This window comes from Taeniopygia guttata, chromosome 1A (assembly GCF_048771995.1).
Source record: "Taeniopygia guttata chromosome 1A, bTaeGut7.mat, whole genome shotgun sequence".
Taxonomy (NCBI): Eukaryota; Metazoa; Chordata; class Aves; order Passeriformes; family Estrildidae; genus Taeniopygia; species Taeniopygia guttata.
Genome location: NC_133025.1, coordinates 62,510,157 through 62,534,680, shown reverse-complemented (window position 1 = coordinate 62,534,680; position 24,524 = coordinate 62,510,157). Strand labels below are relative to the sequence as shown.

The 24,524-nt window shown below is 38.4% G+C and overlaps 2 protein-coding genes across 7 annotated transcripts in view; one reads left to right on the top strand and one right to left on the bottom strand.

Moving 5' to 3' along the window:
• PARVG (parvin gamma) overlaps window positions 1-15,249 on the top strand; it is a 120,540-nt gene extending 105,291 nt beyond the window's left edge. For 2 of the 3 annotated variants that reach the window (XR_012053652.1, XR_012053649.1), the window contains one exon: window positions 7,606-8,629. The gene's annotated coding sequence lies outside the window, so the exon portion shown is untranslated. Of the gene's footprint in view, window positions 1-7,605; window positions 8,630-14,058 lie in introns of those variants that run through there. The other variant, XR_012053650.1, reaches the window with a different exon arrangement.
• SHISAL1 (shisa like 1) overlaps window positions 1-24,524 on the bottom strand; it is a 71,618-nt gene that overhangs the window by 24,380 nt on the left and 22,714 nt on the right. For all 4 annotated transcript variants that reach the window (XM_072923698.1, XM_030263402.4, XM_012569313.5 and 1 more), the window contains exons 2-4: window positions 13,018-13,116; window positions 8,643-8,856; window positions 1,703-2,020 (exon numbers count right to left, since the gene is read on the bottom strand). In XM_072923698.1, coding sequence (XP_072779799.1) covers window positions 1,703-2,020; window positions 8,643-8,856; window positions 13,018-13,084 — 599 coding nt within the window. In that variant the 5' untranslated portion in view covers window positions 13,085-13,116. The remainder of the gene's footprint in view (window positions 1-1,702; window positions 2,021-8,642; window positions 8,857-13,017; window positions 13,117-24,524) is intronic.

Sequence of the window (24,524 nt, the reverse complement as noted above, 5' to 3'; positions counted from 1 at the left end):
GGGGGGAAAAAAAAGGAACAATTTTATGGGAGCTGAGGGGAGCACAAACAGCTGACTGGGGAAGAAGTGAGTGTTACTGGGGTGGCTTATCAATGCTCATTTCCTGCCAACACAGGACAAGGAGTATATGGGATGTGCTCACCTGATCCTAACACACGTTACCTGTTTAACCCTTGGGAAAAGCAAGGAAACAGAACAGGAATCAGTCATGAGAGGTGACCAGGAACCAATCCTTCAAGAATATTGAATGGTTTCAATTTATAATGTTAGGGCAAACTAATAGTATGTAAATTTGCAGATGCAGTAATTTTTGAACATGTACACACACATATTAAGCCAGGATTACTGTACTACAAATGTAACTCTTAACATACATGGGAATTCTAACTGGAGACTGTGAAAGCAATGTGCAAAAAAGCTGGAAGAATTAGAGGAAGGAAAAAGGAAAGAGGGAATGAAAGGAAGAGTACTCACAACAAAGCACAAACAATTCTCTCTCAAGTAGCAGCCTCTTCTGTCTGAGCAAGCACTGCTGGAATGGTCCTTCAGCCTGATCTGCACTGGATACAGCCAGGACTGGCTCCAGGGCGAAGCAAACTCCTCTATCACTGAACTGACCACCACTTCTTTCCCTATTGCCACAAATCTTCAGCTCTATTTGCTCTGGATTTACACTTAAAATTAGGGGCAAATGATGAAATCAAAGGCCCATCACTGTTGCCATCCCATCTGTAACCCAGCCATACCCGAAGCTTTCAGACCAACATCAGAGCTGAGGCTTCATGTGCTCCACAGCTCCAGGAACTGCTGGCATCCTTTTCACACTTAGATTGCTTTATTTTGCCAAAACTCAACACTCAGCCTTCTTCTAAAATACAGTGGTGACTCGGTACTCTCTCTGCATCCTTCCAAGTACTAATGCTTTCTTGCCAAAAAAAAAAAAGTCCCTGCCTTTCTTGACACCTTTTTCAGAGAAATGTTTTACTCAGCTCTCTCCCTTTGCTTTCATTTTCTTTGCAAAACCAGTCCAAAATAATTCTGTGTCATTTTGTCCCGTGGCTGTATTAAATTTTTTCTATTTAACTGCAAGCTCTGCTTGCTCCCATAGATCTGCCTCCCTTTTGGTCTGAGGGTTTTTTTGGAGGTTTTGTCTTGGCTTCATAGCATTTAACCTTACAGTAGCCTACTTGTGTCACTCTGTCAAATGAGATCAAGCAAAGCTTTTTTGGCTGTGCATATAAAAAAACTAACCTGGTTTTTATGTTGTTTCTGTGTCTCATGCCGCAAATAGAGAGGATTTGTGACATCTCACTTTGAAGCTATCCCAACGTCGCTATTTATGCAGTCTTTTAAAACCAGAGCAACAGATACACATGGCAATTAGTCTTTGAGACCAGATTCAAACTACTTTTGTAGTTGATGCAGATTTGTAGTTTATTTGCATGACACAGTAGTAAAACTGCTCAGCACTGAAAGATGGCAGCACCTGTTTCTCCAAGAAAAGGATTAAAAGCTGACAATATATTTCAGAGTAAGACATTACTCCTAAGCAGTAATTCAATAAGACAGGTCATGATATAAATAATTATGTGCTAGAAGTGGTGCTGCTGAGCTTGAATTCACAGGCATTTCCAAACACAGGGGATTCTTCACACTCCAAAATAGGAAAAGAATATATCTCAGTATGGCTTAGCTTACTTACCAGGCAGATGTACTCTGAAAAGACACCAGGGGTGGGCTTAAAGCATCTCCTTTTAAAGTGTGTACTGTCTGTGATGTTGGAGGCTGGGGCTGAGTTTGAGGCTGTGTCTCTGGCTGAGGCTGTGTCTGTCTTGGGTCCTGAGCAGGGTTAATCCATCGGCTCTGTCCCTGTGTCATCCACTTGCCATGGATTCCCCAGCGGGCCAGGTAAAATTTGCAAATATCATAGTTCATTGAGGAGTAATACAAAAGGTCCAGTATCAGCAAGATCACCACAAAAAAGCCATAGATCCACACTCCCAACAGTGCACTGTAGTTGCTGTGAAAGGAAGAAAAGGGACAACAAAGAAAGTTACCTCTCAGTAGTGGTCACTGTGTTACTTCATCAAGGTTGGTTGTTTAATTAGTTATTTATACACGGCTGAAACAAAATATTGTTCCAAAGCACGTGTCTTTAAATTTGAGCTATTTTTTTTTCTATATGAATACTGCTACAAGCATGGTTTTTAGAAACTAAAGCCACCTGTCTTACAAAAATTTTTGTCCTTCTCATCTGTCCATAGGCTTCCCACAGTGGCTGCTAAAGTCCTCTTAATGTGGCCGGTAATAAATTTTAGGAAGGAAGAACATTGGCAAAATCATGCTATACAATGCACTTCAGAGGAAGGAAAATATGTATAACATTGAGATGTGCATGCTGGTGTACTTTTAGTGTGTATATATAGATAAAGGCCATGGCAATTATGTGGTGCAGAGAGCTGTAAAGCTGTGACAGATGACTAATGGTATTAAAAGAGATGGGGGAAAAACAGGAGTAAAAAGTGTAAGGGGTAAAAAATGTGGAGGTCAAAAAGGGGAAGAAGTGCTAATGCCCTGCTGGAGATGAAATATTATTAAAAGAAAAATGACTGTCAGGTGTAAATGCAGTTTGGATTGGAAACTGTGTGAGTGGGGAGAATGAGATCAGAACTGAGATGGAAAGAAATGCACAAAAATGAGAGTGCTAGGTAGAAAGCAAAAGAAAGGCTAATCTAGACCCATGAGCTAATGTAGAAGTACATGTACTGGACACTGTGAAACCAAGAGGAAGCTGAAGGGATGTTAGTAAAAACTGTCATTAGGAAGGCAGTCTCAGAAAAATTATATCCAAGTCATAGGTGGGCAACCCAAATCTGCATGGAGCCAAACTCAAAACTGAACACACACTCAACCATGCTCTCCTTTCACAGCCAGTCAGAGAAACTTGGAGGAAATCATATTTTTTTAGGACATTGATCAAAATGGAAGTGCTGCAAGAAGGAGAAAAAAGGATGAGAAGACATATTATACATGCAAACCAGAAGGATATTTTGATATTTTAAAAACATGTCCTCCAGCCTTTCTGGATCAAAAGATTTCAAGTCTCTGCTTTGAACTTTTATTTCTATTTAAAATATTGTATGACTCTTCCATTTTATACTTTTAAAAAATCAGGATTTGAAACAAGAAATCAGAATTTTACTTTCTGTGCTGCTATCTGTCAGCACTTCAACAGACTGACTCTTCCCTTTGGGGATTGATTTTTCACTACACAGCTATAATGCCCTTAGATTAAAATGAGGTTCCACTTTAACTGACTAAGTAACAAGAGGAAGGTCCAAGCTGTTAATGGCTCCCGTCCTGTATAACTTTAGGACTACACAAGCCTAGAATTAAAATTAAAAAAAAAAAAAAAAAAGAAAAAAAAGAAATAAATCAGAACATTTCCAGGAGGATTAGAAGTAGGCAAAGTTTAATGTTCTAAAAACCCTTAACTCCAGTCTTTGCCTCTGCTAAAGACTTACACATGCAAGCCTAACTTCACACAACAGAGGGTGGATCTCAGTAATGCACTAAAATCTGCAGTTCAGGCCCTTGAAAGTAAAACAGGATCTGGTTAATCCAGGATTCTCAATGGTGCTGTTCTTGACTTCCAGTAGATTTAGTCCCACTGGGGGTAAATTCCTCTATATTCTTTTAACATAAATAAAAAGCAAGCAAAGTCTGGAAAAATCAAGAAGTGCACTCGGACAAATCCTATTCTTGCTCATCGTTATTGCCAATAGGATCCATTTTACATACAGGTGAGCTGTATTTGACCCACACTAAGGAAACATATTTGTTTTGGCAACAATGTAAGGAGGCAAAAAAACTCCTTCTAGTTAACTCAAAATAATTTTTTTTTTTTTGTATTTTAGATATTTAATTTTATCCACCAAAATTCTGACTAGTGAAAATTAGAACTATTTTGAGTGTTCCAAATTAAAGCAGCATTTTAATAATAATGCCAATATGTAAGCTATTCATCTGCTCCTCCTAAAAATACATCTGTTTCTCACAAGTACAAAACTTAAAGGCTGCTTTATATTAATTAACAGACAATGGGACAACAGCACTATCAAAAGAGCCTCGTTAAAAATAACAAGTAAAAATAGTAAGTAGTATGTTTAGTATGCAGAAGAATGTATGAAGAATGTATTCCATACATTGATAGCTTCTGTTTCTTCAATTATTAAGGTGGTAGAAAATGGTAATTTTTCTGATGGCCACTAATAAAAATTAAAACTGCTCTGCAAATCAAGATGTCCTCATTAGAAAATAAACAATCTTATTTACATGGAATAACAGTAAGGCCAGAAATACAGCAAAGAACTTGGAATCCAAAAACTTCTAGGACTTGCTCTCATTTCACTGACCTGAATGATTTAATTGTCAGTTTATCCTTGCAATCTGGTTTTCCTGTTCTTTTGGGCAGAAGTTTAATTTTTACTAAAACTGAAGTGTGAACAGATTCTAAATTTGCTGAGATTCAGATTTTAGGGTTTGTTCCATTACAGGGTGTATATCAAGTTGCATCCATCTCATTCATTTACTTTTTGAGACAGATAACAAGCTGGTTATGACTAGCCTATATCTTTTCAGTAGATTTTCTTGGGTTTTATGTGCAGCACGTGAACAAAAAATAACTCATTTTGGAATTCAGGTTTGAAAAAACCAACAAATTTGAACAATTGCAGGCTGAATTCTACAGCTGCAGAGTTAAAATGTGGGCAGATGGTCACAGAAATAGTTCCTTCCCCTGTTCTACTTAAAAAGGGCAGTTCCTTGGATTAGTAACAATAAGGGTTGACCCTAAGAAATGCAAAATTACAGCCTTGGTACTGAGAAAACCAGTGCAATTTTTGCATCTACACTTTAAATGAGATTTCACCCCCATTTTTCTCTTATAATTATCTCCAAGCCTTTGTCCAATCCTGGGTTTTCCTGAGGAATCTGTTCCTGCCATATCTGAGAGGTCTTCCCTGCCAATTTACACATTTTTGCTACACTTGGTAGTGGGATTGATGATTTTTTTTTTTTTTTTGTTTTTTTTTTTCTTTTTCTTTCTTGTAAAGATGACTCTCTGAGTGCTATTTAAACAAATACCATTTCTGCAGGGGACATTCAGTACCTGGGGGAAGATGTTCCAGCTATTCTGCTCTCACACTGCTTTGGGTGCCAGTGTTGGAATGAGGTGTGCAAAAGCCATTCCACTCTGACAAACCAGACTGAGAGACAAGGAAAAACATGGATACACTACAGACTGACAGAACATTGCTCCAGTAGCAGATTAAGGACCTGTATCATAGCAGCACTACTGATAATCCACCAAAATATGCACAACAGAAAACCTGACTGAAAACTAGACAAACTAGATTCAAGTGGATACTATTTTTAAGTATAGTTAAACAGTTTCTTAGATGGTTCTAAGGGAAAATACTTTGGATTTTAGAGCTTTCCCTTTCTGTTAGACATAACTTTTATTTCTATATTTAATACTAAATGAATTATTCACATTCAAAAATATTATAGACGGATTAATTTGCATGATTGCAAAGATATAATACTCCCATATTTTTGTCTTATAAAAACATATAAATATTGTATTACAGTAATGGAAAATATAAATAAATGTGGCTATAGTTGCATTGTGGGACTGGTGAAGACAAATGTGCCTTTTGAGCCTTTCATATCAAAGAAGTCACAAGTCACTTCATTAACTTTTTCCCTCAACTGTATTATAAAACAAGAAATTGGTTTCGGTGATCGCTAAGAATGGCTAAGGGGAAAAATAAACCAAACAATAATATTGAAATAAACCAAGCAATAATGTTGAATCACTCTTCCCTGCAAACTATAATCCATTTTTTTAAAGTTCATTGCTTTTCCCATATCTTAAATTATTCTCCCTTGCCACAGTAAAATAGGTTTCATCAGAGTTTTTTTCAGTGGTGTGTGAAATTAGATCTAAACAAAGACCTGACTTTGTCACTGTAAACTGAAGACTGGATGCATTAGAATCCAAATTATTGTGTATGATAGATAAAGTCAGAATATTACTTAAGAAGCTTTTTGCAATGTTTTTAATGCTTTAAAAACATTCTGCTCCTTCTAAAAACACCAGTGAGTTTTCTACCATTATCACTGAGCTCAGAGTGAGGAGATCTCTCCTCTCCTGTCTGCCTTACTCCATGGGTAGAGTTTTAGGTAGGAAGTGGCATCTCTTAATTTTCCTGCTGCTGACAGATTTATCAGAAGTGATATTTGAGGAACAAGGCAACACCAGTTCCATTCCTGCACTTCTCTACACTGAAGCTCCAGAGGCTTTTTACTCTATCCAGTAGGATGTCACATAGCTTTGCAAAAGTTCACACACAGCTGGTTCCCCTAGGAAATCCTGCACTAGATGGTAAATAGTCTGCAGGTGGTTCTCAGCCTCAAATCTCACACAACAAAACTACACATGCACCTCTTCCTCCATCACAATTCAACAAAGTGACTTTTAAAAAATGGTTCTACACAAAAACTAATACTATGCCTTTTGCTCTAAATATTTTCATCAAAATGAATGCTGTAGTTGACAGAATACCAAGTTAATTTTTCTTTTTTCCAAACTGCTTGCATACACAGCAGCCCTGTGATGTGAAGACCCCTGGATTTATTTCTCTGGGGGTGTGAGCACATGTGTAGATGTGAGCAGGCAGACAACACTGGAGGCAGAGAAATGTTCTGTGTCCCGGGACATCTTTTGCAATTAGCCTGGACCTGTTCTTCTGCCTGGGAAAGGGGCTGGTTGCCCTCTACATTCCAGGTTGCTGGTGAAAGGAAGGGCAGAAGAGCCTCACCTGAGTAAGCTCTGGCCGTGACTACACGGAGGAGCTGCTGAGACACTGGGAAAAGCCTGAAGCATTGGCTTAGTGCTTGCCTGAACTGCCTTTGATGGTAACATCCCCACCTCTGTGAGACAGGGTCTGCAGTGCTGGTGCAAGCTTTACAGAACAGCAGGGCAAGAAATAAAACAAATTTGCTGTGTGCAGGACAAAGACCTGGAAAAGTGTGGGAGCAACAGTCTCACAAGCCCATTCCTGAGGCTTATTTTACCTCTCTAAGTGTACAGCTTCTGGCTCTGTCTGTGGCTACCTGCAGAGCCCTTGTGTTCTGAGACACCTCTCTGACACCCAGAGCTGCTGAGGGAGCAGGGCCACCCCAGTACACACAGCCTGGGTTTTTAGCATGTGTAGAATACACATTCTGGGGCTACAAACTCTACCTGGTTGCCTGGGACTATTTATCTTGCCATATTTGGGGAACCCCAGGTGAAAGCTGCTGGATTGTCTGGGCTGCACAAAAGGTGGAGAAAGTGGATGGTCTTTAATGGGCTTGGTACTACAGTGTCCTCCCAGTGGTCTGTGTCATCTGTTCTCATGATCCCAGATGCACCACAAAGCCAAGACAAGGAAATTTCACCTGAAGGACATAACTGCACATGAAGTAACACAACAGTGTAGATCCACACTGATTTAAAGATATTTTATATAGGTAGTCTATTTTTGTCTGTCTTTGCAGGTGATTGACACTTGAGCAACCAGAAAATTTAGAGAATGCAACTTGTACATCTATGCAAGACTGACATTTCTCTGGGCAGCTCTGTGTGAGGAGTGTTTGCTAAGGAAGGTGATGCTTTGCTGACTCCACAACCTGAGCACAGCTGTACACGGTGAGTTAGACCAGCCAGGGGTGAATACAACACACCAATTGACTGGCACCATAGAAAACACCAAAATCCTCTTGTAAAGAGCCATCCATACACTGTGATCTCACCTGGCTTTAATCTGCCCCTTCCTTGAATGCCAGAATAAAATGGCAGGGAAAGAAGATTGATCAGAATTCGATCTTGGGGATTACAACAAGGGAAATCACAGCAGATCAGTGTGGCCACAATATCAATACTAAATAGAAAACTGACCACAAGGGAAGATTTTGTTCCTGTAAATAGGTATTCAGTAACAAAGATCTATTTGCTACTTCTTACTTCTTTATAAATAAAAAACTTCCTGACATTTATTCTGGGGGACAGTCCTCAGCAGAACATGGAAGTATGCCAGGTAACAGGCAAGGAGACCACACAATGCTGGTATAAAAGCAAATACATTCTGTTCCCCAAGGCTAGTGATTTGTTACAAGAAATTAAGACTCAAAAACATCAGGGGTTCCAAATAGGGCATTTAGGTTGATATGGAAAATGTCAGCTCACTTCCTCACCTAAGAACAGCTTTGGGGTTTATTTTTACTGATGAACATTTAAACATAGTTTGGATCAAATTAGGGTCAGGGAAAAGACCTTTCTAACTTTTATATGTAACTTTTTATTTGTCACATTTATATGCAGCTTTTACTCTCCTTGCAATGTTTATAGCCCATGTCAAAGTGAAGAAAGCAAAGCTGAAATACTTTAAGGAGCTATGCAACAACAAAAAACCTTTTAGTAATGATTTTCTGTATATGTAATTATTATAATTGCTTCCATCATTAAGTGCACCTCAGACTCTGTTATTAGACCAGGAACAGTCTGGTGAAGAGTACTTTAAAACTAATTTACTTACTTATGCATATATCCATCTGCATTCCCCGTTAAGTTCATTTGCATCACAGTCTGGAATTCTGTCTCATTGCAGCAATATTTAAACACTGTGTTGTTATGGTGACAGCAAAAGATGTAAGATTTATTGTCAGAAAGACGGGGGCAGTGAAATCCAAAGTGGTAGCGACCTTTGTAGTCCGTGTACGGTTCGCAGACCCGAAAATGTGCGGACAACACTGGAAAACAAAAACAACATTGGCTTTGTCAGTCACTTCTGTCATCTGCATGCTATCAACTCCAAAATCAACCTAATTGTTGGTTGATTTCTGAAAAACATCAGTAGTTCAGAACTTTCGATGTTTTAACATTTAGTACTTCAAGGTAACAGTGTTTAGACTTCTATTGTATTTTGAATTTTGTTCCTTCTATGTTTTTGATTACCATTGTTTGTTTTAAGGGAAGGAAAGTAATGCCTTCCATGCTAAGAGGCACAAAAGTATTCAGGGAAATGTTTTCATACTGCTGTTCTAGTTATAGGGATATCCATATCATAACACACAACAATGTTCATGCCTGATTCTCCTGGGCTGACTTAATAAAAACAACAAGTCTATGTAGAAATTGCAAAAAAAGGTTGATGGCGCTTGGTTTACTTGTTTCCTGATTTCTTTTTTCTTCTCTAAAGGTCAATCTTTGATACGGAATATTCTATCAGAAACTGTCATTACAAACAGTATAACAAATCTGAACAACTTTGAATTTAGAAATAGACAGAACTAATAAAATACAGGTGTTCCTGGGAGTTCTTACATTTCTTCCTTAACAAGTTCTCATGTAAAGTGTTTATAACAGCTCTGAGAGCATTTTTCTTTTTTACAGTTATGTGTCACACTGATTTCACCAGCACTTTTGCTGGGGGAAAAAAGAAGCTGTCCATTGATAACCCTTTTATCATCTTAATTTGCCTGAGCTTTTCAACTGTGCAGAGGGGCTGGGTAGAGATCTCTTCCAAAATGGTTGTAAGCAACCATATGCAGCTTCTTGAAGGACTTTCAGGAGTCAGTGTTTGGTTCCACACTCACAGTTTGTGTTATGGTAGGCCTTACAGCATCATTTTAGAGTACAAGTACCCTACAGACACCCCTCAAGCTCTGAGGAAAGTGAAATGTGGAAGCTAAGGCTGAATCCTCACAGCCTCTGTGATATCAGCACTGCTTTGGTCACCAGCCTAAAACACAGCCTTGACCCCATCCCAGCCAGACCCAGCACACAGAGAAAACACTTTCTTCATTTATTGTGATCGGTATAATTTCAGTTGCTGTCTTTGCTTCTCTGTGGATCAGAGAGACAATAATAAACAAAGTGGGATTTATTTTCATCAAATTTATCTTCTTCTTTTCTTCTTTATTTTTTTTCCCTGAAAATAACTTTGCTTAAATCCCAAGGTTTAAAGACCTTATTTCTATGGAAATGCTTCAGATAAAAGCATTGTACCTGTAAAAGCCTTAAGTTTTTGTTGCAAAGGTGCAGCTGTGTCTGGAGTTGCAAGTGCTAATTTTCAGGCTATTTTTGAAAACAGTTATTGAACAGTTGACACAGATGCTCCTCTCTCTGCTCCAACTGGTATCTAGAGAATAGTCTGTCATGCTTCATCATCACAAGACTTACCTACTTCACCTTAAAAACTACACAGCCAGCAAATGTCAAACTGCTTTATCTGGTCACAGCTAGAGATCTGCCTAATGCACATTTTTAATTCAGATACTAAATTATTAAAGCCCCAAGACTCTCTGGATGACTGGTGTTTATCAGCTTTCCATATGGAACCACAGAAATACTCACATGTATGCATTTTACCACATGTTAACTTGCCGTGTGGATATTCATTTCCTACTTCAAAGAAAAAAATGCTGTAATGTGCAAATAATCTGATGATTTTTGCTTGTTAATATAAGCCTTGCTGTCAGCACTGATTCTATAGATGTGTTTCAGTCCTTTAAATGAGTAAGCACCAACATTTGAAAAGCCAATCTAAAAATTAGTGGTCAGAAAATCAACTTTATAGCATGACTGCATGGTGCTCCTCCCTTTATTATGCATTCCTTGTGTGCCCATTAAAACCAGTGAGTGTTCACCACCCCTAAAAAGTCAATGTGAAATTGCTAGCACTGAAATAAAATACCTCAAGTTTCAGTATTCTCAACTCAGAAATTGATTACAAAGATTGTTAATCTTAGTATACCAAAGACTTGGAAGTAAAGCAATATCTTACAGATGGAAGTCTCTAAATCTAGGGCACTTAGAGGGAGTCTTGCCATTAGATTTTCATTGCAGCTCAGGTTAAAAATGAGGTTGATATCATTCCAATGAGAGTAGCATCCTTTCTCCTCCACCCTCCCTATCATTCACTGTATAAAGCCAGTAGTTTTCCTTTATGGAAACTGATTTGTCTTGGACAAAAAAGAAATACATTGGCTGGCTGAAAAATAATAATACATTCCCTCCTGTAAAATATGTTGTGAGTTACCAATGACCTAAACCCCTTCCTACAGATGACAGTGGCAAAATTCCACGAGGCGGGAGAAGAGTTTGGCTGTCATAAAAGACTTGTGATGATTTCAAATTAAGCTTGGACTCTACATGCTAAGATAGGACATCAGATAATAAAACACCAATAGCCAAGGAGCAACAAAATGATAAGGAACACATTTACAATGCCAATAGTTAACAAGGATAATAGATAAATTATGTAAGAAGTAAAAGCTGTGTGTAATTGGTTTCAAATAAAAACATTGCACTTCACAAGCAGTACTTCTAAGGGAGAAAAAAAAAAAAAGTCTGGCTTTGAGGGAATGAGGGTTTGAGGGAATACACCAGTGGCTGAATACAGCAAATTGCATACACAGTGCAGTCACAGTGTCCCACTCAGCTCCAACACAGGAATTTGTATCATCTTGAGGAAATGGGCTGGAGGAGCGGGATCTCAGGACAACTCTACTAGGAGACCCCTATAAAGAGTGGCAAAGGTATAAAAACTTAAAAATTGACAGAAAATACTGGAGCAGCTGGAACAGTTTTGTGATGTTTGATCTTTCTTTGATCACTTCACTGAGGATTTGATAATTGAGTTCATTGCTACACCAGGGAAGTGGATTTTTGAAATTTCTTTAGCCTAGAGGAAGACAAGCAGCTCCAGCCCCTGTGCCTGATCCCAGTCCATCGGAGGAGGACTGTTCCATAATTGGGAAGTTCCATACATGGGGATTCCAGGGGAAGGGCTCTAAAGGAAAACAGTGATTTAATGTGAGCAGAGGAGTGCTCTAATTGATAATATTATAACATTGTTAGCAAAAAGGGCTGTGTCAGAGCTAAATAATGAACTATCATTAGCAAGAATCAACTTGAACACTGCAAACAAGCAATGAGACTGTGGGCAACAAAACACATGCTTGCACTGACTGATGAGGATCTGAGTATTAATATTTTATAAATGTTAAAGACACAGACTCATTAGTAGCAATTTTGACTGGAGCACAAGAATACTTGAAGAAACAGGGTGTCTGGTAAAGTTTTAACTCTGGTGGTTGGAGATGTGATGCACCAAAAAAGAATAAGGAGCAGCAATTGAAAAAAAAAAGTCTTTTGCATTAACAACTCCCTCAAGAGCGCAGGACAAAAGATACTGAACTAAAAACCTGTAAGATCAAATCTATTTGGACTGAGAACCTTTTAAAATTTTATTTTAAATATTCAGTCATGATTACAAAAATCCCCTAATGCCATAAATGACTTCTGATGAACAAATACAACCAATAATCAGAGCACTCCACTAATTCTCAGTCTAATGGCACATTTCCACACAAACCCTTCCTGTGTGCTAATAGCAAACATCTAGAGCAGAACTACCAAGCATCAGGAGAAACATCCGTGGTCCAGCCAAATCTGTATATTCAGGAAAATTGGACAGATTCCAAGTCCAATCCCTCAGGTGCTTTACATTCTCTGGTGTGCACACAGAAAAAACACACACCTGGAACCTGGCTTGCTCTGCTTCCAGTGGATGGTTGTTTAGCAAAATGGATGTGTTTTATGGTGGTATAGAAATTATTATTTTCTTTTAGGTGAGCTGAAAAAATAGCACATCCAAAGAAATAAAGCTACTCTTTCAACTTTCCAGTCTGCTTTGTTCTTGAAGTGAATTTTCAATTCCATTTCAAATTCCAGTTTCCAGTTCTTAAATACAAAGAGGCTTCATTTATATTGGACCTAGATGATCTTGAAGGTCTCTTCCAGCCCTAACCTATGACTTATTTATTAGGCAATTAACAATCAGTATTAAATTGCAATTATTTTTTCGCTGTGGCACACATCAGTAAAAGATAAATTACGAAAGTTACCAGCTGACAAGAGTAATGAGAGCAGAACCATCAGCACATTCAAGGACTGTTGACCACAACTTGTCATCGTTGGCTTTCATTGGTCCATTAGAGAATTACCTGTTGGACAAGATGCAACATCATGATTAAATGTCTGTTTTGTCTCCTTTCGTTGTTCAAATGTTCACTTCCCCACAAAGTTTTGGTAAAATGAGATGGCTTCACACAGGGAAAATAAAACCAATTTTTTTTTCTGGAATTTTTCCCCCAGCTTTTAAAAGGGAAATAAATTCTTTTTTTCTATGATTAAAATTCCTTTCTCATTTCACCATGGATATATACAGCTGTTTACATACGTTCCATTAACCCAGAGTAGAGATGAATCATATGAAGTTTTTACTGAATATTCATGTGTCCCCTGTAATCTACATCCAGCAGCACTGTGTTTGTTTTACTGTCACAAGAACAGGCTGTTGTGTTATATGTGTAGGGGCCAGAAAGGAATAAACAATAGAAAAATAAATTGGCTGCTTTGAAAGTCAATCTGTTTTACCCCATTAGAGGGTGCAGTCGCTCAGAAAGTGGGTCAGGCAACTGAGGTGGTTGGAAACACTTCAAAAAAATGTCTTTTCATTAGCATCAGAGCCTTTCATGGGATTATTATTTGCTGCTTTCCTGGGACAGGGAGTGAGGAGTTGTGGCAAGCACATTTCTCTCCCTCTCAGGATTTTTCATAGAGGTGCACAGAGAGAAATGAAAGAGAAAACAATTTCTATTTCTGCTCCTTGTTTTTCCTATGTGGATATGTTTGGAGAATTCTTTACCTGGGGTGAGTGCTTGATTGGATTCAGGTGAGGATTGTTTGAGCCTGATGGCCAATCCAACCCACCTGGGGCTGGACTCTCCAGAGAAGGTCACAAGTTGTGAGAGAGTCAGAGAAAGTAGTATGTAGTTTTAGTATCCTCGTTTTATATAGCTTATTAATGTATTTTAGCATGGTTATAATAAAGAAATAATTCAGCCTTCTGAACTGAATCAGACATTGTAATTTCTTCCCATTAGGTTTGCCTGCATTTACAATAAGGAGCGATGCAGTTTGATCTGACTGGCAGCCCTCCTGCCAAGGCTCTCCCTGGTGTTTCCCAGACTTTGGGTGAGTCTAAACTCCTCTTCTTTCCACCTTGATTCAGCACCAGCAGCTGCAGTAGGGACTGCCCCAGGTGTCACCACCGAGGGGAGCAGGGGCTGGTGGCACCTGTCACTGCCATCACTGATAAACCCACCTAACTCTGGGTCTCAGAGGTTTCCAGCAGCCCAGACTCACGCTGACATGGCTGAGCATGAGTTTAAACTGCTTCTGCACAGAGGTGTCACACCCAACAGGCAGAAGCCTTGGGCCATTCAAGCGCACAGAAGATACAATGCTGTTAAGGATATGTTCTGTTTTGAAAGCAAAGCCAGGGAGAAGCTCCAAGTCAGAAATACAATTTATTGGGGAAAAAGGAAAAAGAAACAAAATACATGCAATAATACAAAAGGAAAACCACTAACAGAATCAGAATACAATCTGACACCCCTTTGGCCAGCGTGTTGGTAGCCATCCAAATTGGAGTGGCTGCAGTCCTCTTGGAGTGGCAGGTGTGGTTCTGCTGGAGCACTGATCCTGTAGAAGGGTGTAGTCTCCCTCCATATGGGAGGATCCAGTGGAAAACCCCAGCAGTTCCTCTTGGGCACAACACAAGAGGTGAATTGTGCCTCTGTGCGTGACCCCTGTGTGCACTGGGGCAGCAGGCAGGATGCTGCAGCAAGCTGCTGTGGGGAATCCAACTCCTGCGCTGCTAAAATTGTTCTGAGGTGTTTACAATGGAGCAGCTTGAGGAAAAAAAGAAAGGGAATGGCAATTTCTGTAAAAATTACGCTGCTCCCGACACCTCAAGAGACACATTTTGCCAAATGCTTATGAAATGAGCTGTATAGGAATATGCTGTAGCCTATAAATACTACACGGTTTACTAGTTGGTGTCTGCTCCAACCTACTGAATCAAATGAAGAGGCCCAAACAATTGCACCTGCATGTAACAAAAAGGGGGAGGGGTGAAAATTAGCACACCACGAGCAACTGAGTTGTGAGTCACAGCCGTGGGCACCGGAGGGGAGACATGGAGCTGCCTACGAGGTGGTGAGAGGCAAAAGGTTCCTCACCAACACAAAATGCTGTGTGTGGCACAAGCAGAGTCATCCTAGCATATGGATCACGAACCTAAAAATCAGTGTAATGTCTTGTGGTGGTTTCGGTTTGAAACTGGGCAGAAACACCATGCTAGGCCTTGAAAAACAAGTCCTTTAGAAACATAGTACCCCTAAAAGGATGAAATCAAACAGAACTCATTTAAAAAACAACCTTATCAACACCTGGGCTAGGGAACATGACATTAAATAAGTATACCATATCCCCTACTACAAACAAAATAAAGAAATACAATAGACTATTAAAAACCACCTTAAAAAAATTAAGTAAAAGGCTTTCAAAAATTAGAAACAACATCTAACAAAAACCACCTCACTAATTTACACCCAAGACTCTACCAACTGAGTAAACCCTACCCAATCTAAACCCCTACATATAATAAACAGAAACAAAATCCCAGCTGTACATATCAGAGGTTTATTAAGGAATACAGTTTAAATCAATTCTACCTTGAATACAGACAAACCCATTCATAAGGTTGTGTTTACTCAGGAGCCAAATTATACATAATAGATAATACAGAGAAATAAAACACAATGTAAACCTCAAGAAGATCTGATTATTAAGTACAAGCTGTAAATAAATATCATTATTTCCTAAATATTACTACCATTATCTGTATATAACTATAACATTGTATGTATATTCTGTACAGGAAATCACACCAATTTACACTGTTTGCTGCAAGCATGATTAAGACCCAAACCACTATATTTCTACCTTTAAAATAAGCCAGAAAATAAAAGTGCAATAAACTAGGAATGCCAAGTAAGAATATTTACCATGAATACTGAAAAATGCCTCCCTTTTTTTCAGAGGGAATATCATATTAATTAGAAAACAAAGCAGACTTACATTTGGAACTGTTATCAGAAAAAATAATAATAATTGATATAAGCCAGAGGTTGAGAATGGAGGCATTTAATCATGAAAAACAGCTACAAAGAACAAGCTATTGCCAATATTGATAAGAATAAAAGGAATTTGATATTTTCCTGAGTAAACCGAAGCTGCAGGAATTCTGGTTGTGATTCATTACTAAGGGAAATCTTGGCCTTCATAACAGTTAATTAAAAAGAGATCAATAAGCACACCTGTTGTGTATCTGGGATGACAAAGATGTTTGGTATAGCTGAGACTATTAAATATTTCCATATCAAGAATAATTCAGGATGACATTAATGAGTTTATACTAAGGTTTATAATTTGATATTTGCATTTCTGTATAATTTGTACCTAGTTATTTCAGCAGAGCTGGCTGGGGGACACATATATAATTTTTTCAGTTTGTTGGGAAACAGTGGCAAGTTTCAGAGGACCTGAAGAAATGTAAGAACATTTTCAAAAGTAAATGCCATAATCCAGATAATCAAAAGCTTGGTTAATATGCATTCCAATTAACAAATAATTAGGGAGATAAATATAATTAACATGGTCACTATAGGTTTATGGCAAAGTTAATTTTATTTCTCTCAGGGCTGTTGACTTAAGTAGCTTAGAGATAGTTATAATATAGGAGATGCCTGTAAAATATCTCACTTTAGTATCATGCAAGTTGACCAGGCAGTGAGAATGATGAAAAAAAGCTTCTTATCAGTTTTGGAAGAATAACTAAGTCTGGAAATCAGGTGCATATCTTGGAAGGTAGAATCTGTTAGTAACTGAGTGTAGCCTCACTGCTAATTTCTTAAACAGCACTGCAGGTGTGAATCTAGAAGCTTTTCAGGGAGGGAAAATTTATTCAATTATACCCAACAGAATGGGCAACAATGAAATTGGCATTTTAATCCAACTCATGCAATGCTTGTATTTTATTGAGTGTCAGCTGGGAGGATCAAAGTGGGGACCAGACAGTGAGAGCTGGACATCAAGAGCCAGCAGAGTGACAGAATTTGTGTGAATGAATACATACATAGGTATATATTGGTGGCAGTAAGAAAATGCTCCAATTTTATAACTTAATAAGCAATAATTTTATGGCTTCAGCGATCATTACACGGAATAAGACCATTTTTGGAGGTCAGAAATACAAATAACTTAATTCCTTGACTATTTTGAGTTTTTTACATGCTGCTGTCTGGCTAAAGCAGTGGCAGTAAGAAAATGCTCCAATTTTATAACTTAATAAGCAATAATTTTATGGCTTCAGCGATCATTACACAGAATAAGACCATTTTTGGAGGTCAGAAATACAAATAACTTCATTCCTTGACTATTTTGAGTTTTTACATGCTGCTGTCTGGCTAAAGCCATCGTGTTTCATGCAGTACCACATCAGATGACATCTGTGAGCTATCAGAGATCCACTCAGCCACTGGAAGAGATGTGCAGGACAACAAGTGATGTGCTACAAGGAAGAGCCTAAATCATACTCATTGTAGGAACCCAAATGTGCTTTAGTTTATCTGCTTTATCCTGCAGATAAAACCTTTGCAGGATTTCCTGATGTCAGGACACACAATATAGGGAGCAGAAACATGGTAATTAGCAGCGATAAATAAATTATTATTTATTGGATAAACAAATTATTATTAGATAAATAAATTATTATTATTGTTATTAATTAAAGACTGAGGGCATTTTAAAGTGAGAGCATTACATCTGAAGGACCGAGGAAAGGAAGATTTAGTTGTAGTCTCTTTTCTGTTGTCTTTTAAAGTAGAACTTGAGTGTCTGGAGGCTGTGTGATTATGTTTTCCTTCTATATCAGGAAAGCAGCAATTAGAAGAGTTGTCTAACACACCAGTTTTCATTTTTAATGCACCATTCCAAGCTTATTTGTGGTCAGTGTGGAGGTAAGGATGATGCCCATCCTTTTCCTCCTCCTTTAAGATTCATACCCTCACACCACCTCCTCCCTTATGCTGGCAATCAGAAGTATCTCTGCAGCTACCCCAGAAAGCAGACTAAAGAAATGGCTGAAAAAAATCACATTTTTAGAGGCTTTTTTCACTGTTTGTCCACATCTTGTCCTTATTCCCCTCTCTCGCTATTTTTACTATTATTATTATTATGCAAGCAGCTGCATGGGACTTAATGTCAGGCTGGGGTTAAACCATGCCACAGGTCTAATCTGGAACAGAAGAAATGGTCCTCACTCATGATTTTTGAATAAGGATTCTGTCCAGAATCTTGTTTTCCCTTGCAGAAGATGGAGCCATGCATGATCCAAAGAGAGCACCACCCAAAGGAAAGGTGCTGCAATGTTATGATCATAGGAATGCATGAGCTCATTATGCCAGATTTTACTTTTCTGTGACATTTTAGCTCTCACTTTGTTCCTACCTACACTGCTTTGGTTATCCTCTTAGTTTTATCTAGCTGTCTTTTCTTGAAAGGAATCAGTGAATCACTGCAAAGAAAAGCTGCCAAGAGAAACAACCATTTCATGAGGGAAGATTCTGATGAAGGAATTATTTTCCTCTGACTTTGAAGGAAAGGAGAAGTTATGTTTAGAAGAGATGCCTGAAAAACAATGCACATTTTGCATTTTTCTGGTTATTAGGAAGAACAAAAGGAGCTAGAGCAAGAGAATTTATTGAACACATCAGCACTGCCTCACAAGTTTTTCTCTCTGCCTGGAACAGAAAGTAGGGCAAGTCAGGAGACCATTTAATTCCTTTTTCTTGCCACAGGATTAAGAACATCTAAACCATTCTTATCAGAAGTTCTCAGGATTCCCACCACGTTTTCTAACCTTCTCAGGCAATTCCCTAGAGTGTCTCTCTACCCTAGAAAGGTTTTCCTATGTCCAACTTGCAGCTCCTTTGCTTTGCTTTAAGCTCTATCAGCAGAGAATGATTTACCTACAGACACACTGGTTCCACCTCTTTGTAGCAATCTTTTAATTAATACATACAAGAAGTGCTATCATATCTTCCTTTTCTTAGGCTGACAGCTTACACCTCTTACAATCTTTCCTTAAAAAACATCTCTGTTACACCTTCTATGTCCCTTCTTTGATCTGCCTCTATCCTTTACAGCAAGGTTGTTGTGCAAGTAGCTTCAGCATCCTTTTGTATTCAGTGGTTTGCATTTTCTTAGTGCCCTGAAAGTCCTAATAAACATCCCAAGAGCTGCCAGTTCTTCCAAGAAAAATAAAAACACAGTATTGCCAAAGTGCAGAGAGCCATGGAGCTTCTGCTAATTCTCAGTTACTCCAAGGACACACAGGTAAATCCCTATTAAATGAAGGGAGGCACATCTACACACAGACAAAAGCACATGGGTAAAAATGCATCAGGACTACATGAGAGACAATGCTGGTGCATTGTGGCAGCAGGAAGGGGATGAGTAACACGGCCAGTGGTTGAGAAAGCTGCTTAAAATTAGATGGAAAAGAAAAGGCTGTGATCCAAACCTAACCCCTAGTCCGGCCCTGTTCACTTCTCACATTAAAGAGGGCTTAAAAATGCATCCAGTGTGTGCTCATGAATGCAATTGCAATGAATTTACAGGCTTATTACAAAGGAAGCACTGTAACTGGCATGAAAGAAAACCTGATTATTAAGAAAACATGTGGTTTCACACTGCAGCAACCTCAACAAAATGTTTATGAGAAACAGATAGTAGGTTTCAATTGACACTTGCCTTATTTGAAACAACCTATGAAAAGGAGCTGCTGGTAGAAAACCTTCTGGATTATGACACAGCTCTAAGAATACCCAGTACCTCTTCCCCAAAAACATCTCACTGACATATGCTGGAAGCTAAGCACATGTGAGTCTTTACCCAGCTGCAGATAAAGCCTTTGCAGTCAGAGCTTTAGTACTGCTAAAGGTGAGCAAATGTACATTACACTACCTAGGCCACAAAATTCTTCCCCCTTATTTTATGAATTTTATAATTGAAAATATAGATTGCTTTGTTTTATTCCACCCTACCGTGTTTATTATTTCCCACGGTTGTTCTCCAAACACTTACGAAGAGACAACATGCATGAATCCTAAAAAATAAAGCTCTGAAATACAGCCTGAAGGTGATATATCTTGTGAACTTCAAGCTGTTATTAACAGGATGAGGCCAAGAAACCTGCACATGCCACAAGTGTCAGCTGTCAAAGCCACCCATTCCTCCTCTTTTCCCCATTTTCACCAACACTGTAGATGTCGTTTAATTTGCTGCACCTATTTTTTCACTTTTAGGAATATCCCACAGCCACATCATAAGCATCCAAGCTGGAAATGAATTTTTGCAGTTCCCACCGTAAGCACAATGCACAGCAGAGTCTGATACAGAAGTTAAAGGGTCCCTGTATTACAAGAGAATTAATTTTAGAGAGTCAGTGGTGCATTCAGACCTTATAATCACAAAATTCTACTGATGAGAAAGTTCCACAAGACAGCACAAATTCTTTATTTACAGCCAATTTCTAAACTGTCTCCATAGCACTTGTGAAGATATTAAAGATAATACCATATTGTAGCTGTAGTGCAAATAAGTGATTCATTACATACTTGCATTTGGTAAAATAATTGTTTAATTTCCTAAATTTATTTCTGATAAAGGTCAGAAAATCTTATACTGTTGTCTGTCCTACAGCTGGCCTCACACTGTATAGATTAGACCTCATTTTGGGGAAAAATACCTAAATTACTTGGTGGAGACATACAGATTTGTGAAAATCACAGCTGCAGCTGATGATTTACTGACACTGATAACTTAACTTAGCTACAAATTAGTGGCAACTTTCTTACTTGTCATTAAGCAAGATTCATTCTGCAGCCAAGAGCTGCAACCTTCCCTAATGGTCTGAAACTGCTGAGACTAAAATATTTGTATTTTCTCATTTGCATGTACTTTATCAGCCTGAGCACAGGCAGCTGATAAAGGTTTGCTGTACCTTATTTTTAGTGAAATAACTCAGTTCAGATGTACACCTGGAATACTGATTCAGCTGAGGGGATTTTGGACAACCCAACATCTTCAACCTGTGGGAGCTCGGCTGAGTGCTTTGCTAATGAATTCATAAATCTGCCAGGGTAAGACTATCAAGCTATGCATGGAACAAAGCAAGCTGAGAACACTGAATTTTCATCCTGAAATGATGAATGGTCTTGGTCTCCCATGAGGTAGGAATGATAAGGAAATATACACAGTTGTGTAATAATATCCTAAGAGAGTTTAAGAAAGGGGCAGGATACATTTTTAAGTGATTACAAATCTCTACTGTTAATCAAGTCTCAGTTTTTAAAGAAATGCAAGGCTCTTCTCTAGGGAAACTTCTGCTTGTGTTTTTTGAGTTACTTTCAGTACTGAACAAAAGCAAATGTGCTTTAATTTAAAATATTACCAAGTCTTAAATTAATAATACAATTTCCAGTAGTTTATGTGAAACTGTTTGTCCAAGTAATTCTAAGGATATTACTAAGAAATTAAATGAGTTTTGATGGTAAGATTAGAGGTTTTATAATAGCCAGATCTACTCACTCATTCTGCTTTGGAGTATAGCTCTAAAACTTGTGAATGTGTGTACCTGTAAGAAGGGCAGTAAACCTGGCTAGTGTATTTTTAATATCCATTTGAGAAAAAAGTAATATATCAGCACTTTATCTAGTGAAAAATGTGAGAACATTTTTGTTTTCCTCTATATGCTGTCAGTTGTATATATACAGAAAGCAAAAACTACCTATAGTCTCTCTGGGAACATTTTTTGACATGTATTCCTTTCTAAATGGCCTTTTCTGAAAAAAAAAAAAAAAACCTTCTAGTGCTAGGTCAGTGACATCTTAATTTTTTTTCATTCTCAATTTTTCAGCATCAATTATCAACATCTGTATTTAATCAGATGGGTTTCTAACCTTCTGTCAACTCTGGGTCTGTAGACATTTTCAAATATTATTTTCTTCAAAAGTTAAAAAAATAGCTGCAGCAAGTTAAACAAAAATTGAAGTCAACTCAGAAAAACATTAATTTGGTCATATCAAATGCAAAGGAAATCAAAAGTCTCATAAATGCTCTTTCCTCTTTCCATCAGCTTTAGAAAGAATGTTTCCTTTTACGAATACGAATTATTACTCCATTCGTTTACAATCTAATTAAACATTTCAAAATTAAAAAAAAAAACATTTTTTTTTCCCTCATGAGGATCATTTAACCATGCCAACACAAAGTCTAGCTTATGTGACATAGATGGATCTGCACTACAAGTATTTTGACAGCATTATTCCCACTTTCCTAATGACAACACCTCAATGTGCAAAAGGCAGGTGTTCTTAATTTTTAAAACCTGATGCTAGTCCCTTAAGAAGAAAATAACTCTGAATTCCTGCAAACATTTTGGTCAAATCTTCCTCACCCTCTTGTTAAAGAAAATGATGAAAAACACCCACTGGAGTAAGCTGAGAAATCAGAGAATCAAGATGAAAGGCACATACAAGCATCAGCAAGTTCAAAAGAATTTGCCTCTCCTCTTAAAACATCTGCAAATGTTTCACATACTGAAATGTTTCTCAGTAACATCACAAATTAAGGTTGCTCCTAGAGCAGACTCCAGCTAAGGAAAAAGGAAACAGTGTGGGAGCCTTAACCAAAGACTGTTGAAAAGGAAAAAAATGCACAATAGAAGGTGGGAGTAGCTTCCTTTTCACCTGTTCTTTTGCCTCATTCTGACTGAACAGCCAGCCTCACACTGCAGGAGAAAATGCCATTTTTCAAAGCTGCACACATAAATACACTAAAAAGCTGGTTTTAAGGGCAGTACATGGCTGTACTAGTGCAACCATCCTAGCTCACAGCTATGCTAATTAAAACCCCTCAATTTTCAACCCCAAGAACACTGGATTGTTAGCAAAAACTTAATTTTGAAAGTAACAAGGCAGAGGAACCAAGAAAAATGCTAGTGAATCCTTTGTCCTCTCCTCTTAAGCAGAAATACCTGCAGGACAAAAGAAAGGACAATTTTTAGTAGTGAGAACAGCAGGTGTGGAGGTTGCCAAGCAGAAGGAGATAAAGCATGCAGAGCAACAGAAAAGTGGCTTTCAACAATTTATCTTTTTCTTCTTTTTTTTTAAGCATGCAATCTTTGGAACTGAAAAGCCAGGTAAAACAAAGCTGTGCTGCTGGTGGTGACATCACATGGCCCCAAGCTTTGTTTCACACCCTTTGTTTCACAAGATGTAAAAACTTATTTTGTGCCTTGCTTGGGGTGTCTGCAGATTTTATACTGTGCACAGAGGTGGGTGCTAGAGGAGCTGCATCCAAAGGCTTGTAGAGAATTCTCAGAAATTTAGATTATTTGCCTCCTGTGGATAAAGCATCAAAAATACCCCTCTCCTGACTGAGCCCAGTGCAGCTGAGCAAAATGGAATGCACCAGAAGCATCAGCTGCAGACTGCAGCCACAGTTGTTTAATATTTATTTATACGTGCTTAGTGGGCAGGTTTACATCCCACACACACATAATCATAATCCAGGGTCTTCCAGCTACTACAATCAACACCACATTTTGCATCCAAACAGCCCCATCCCTAAATGTCGCCTCCATCTGAAACCCTTCCCATTGATAGGTGAACAACTGCAGCAACACACAGAGAACAGTTTGCCAGAACTTTCTGAAATGCTTCTTCTGAAAGTGAAAAGTGGCATGAATTTCCCATTTTCCTTAGAGACCAGTATATAGAACACCACCAAGGGAACCTCTCAAATCCAAATGTTTGGTAAGTAAGGATGAAAGGACAGCATTCAGCCCAGCAAAGCTATTTGCCAGCAAGCAATACTGCAGTCATGCAGTCTGTTCCTTCTGACAGATATTTTGGAGTCCAAACAAATAAAAAAGACAAGTGGAAGGGTGGCACTATTTCTAGTTTACAGAAAGGATATTGATGCTCAGAGCAGTCACAGTCATAAAGGAGGAATACAACAGATTTGAGGACTGTACATCAAGTTTGTAGACCTAATGCTTTAAACAGGAAACACTGATTTAAAAAGCCATGTGGAAAACAATAAGGGTAGGAAAAAAGAACTTCACCTATGAGAATACAAAATCACTTGATGTTTAAAAGATTTTCATGAAATTTGTGTATAGAAGAGAGCATAGCTTGGGAATTCTGCTGCACCCAATTTAGTAATGGTCAACTCTCAAGTCATGTGCAGTGATGGCTTCTGGACTGGTAAAGCTTAGATGTGGTCACAGGTTGATTACAACTTTCTGACAGGAACCAGATGCCAGCCACTGCATCTTTGAGATGCACTTTTACAAAGCCTCTGGCCCAAAGAGCTGAAAATTTAATTAAGCCCCGGTATAATTAAATACACACCTCAACTTAATCAAAGGTTGTGA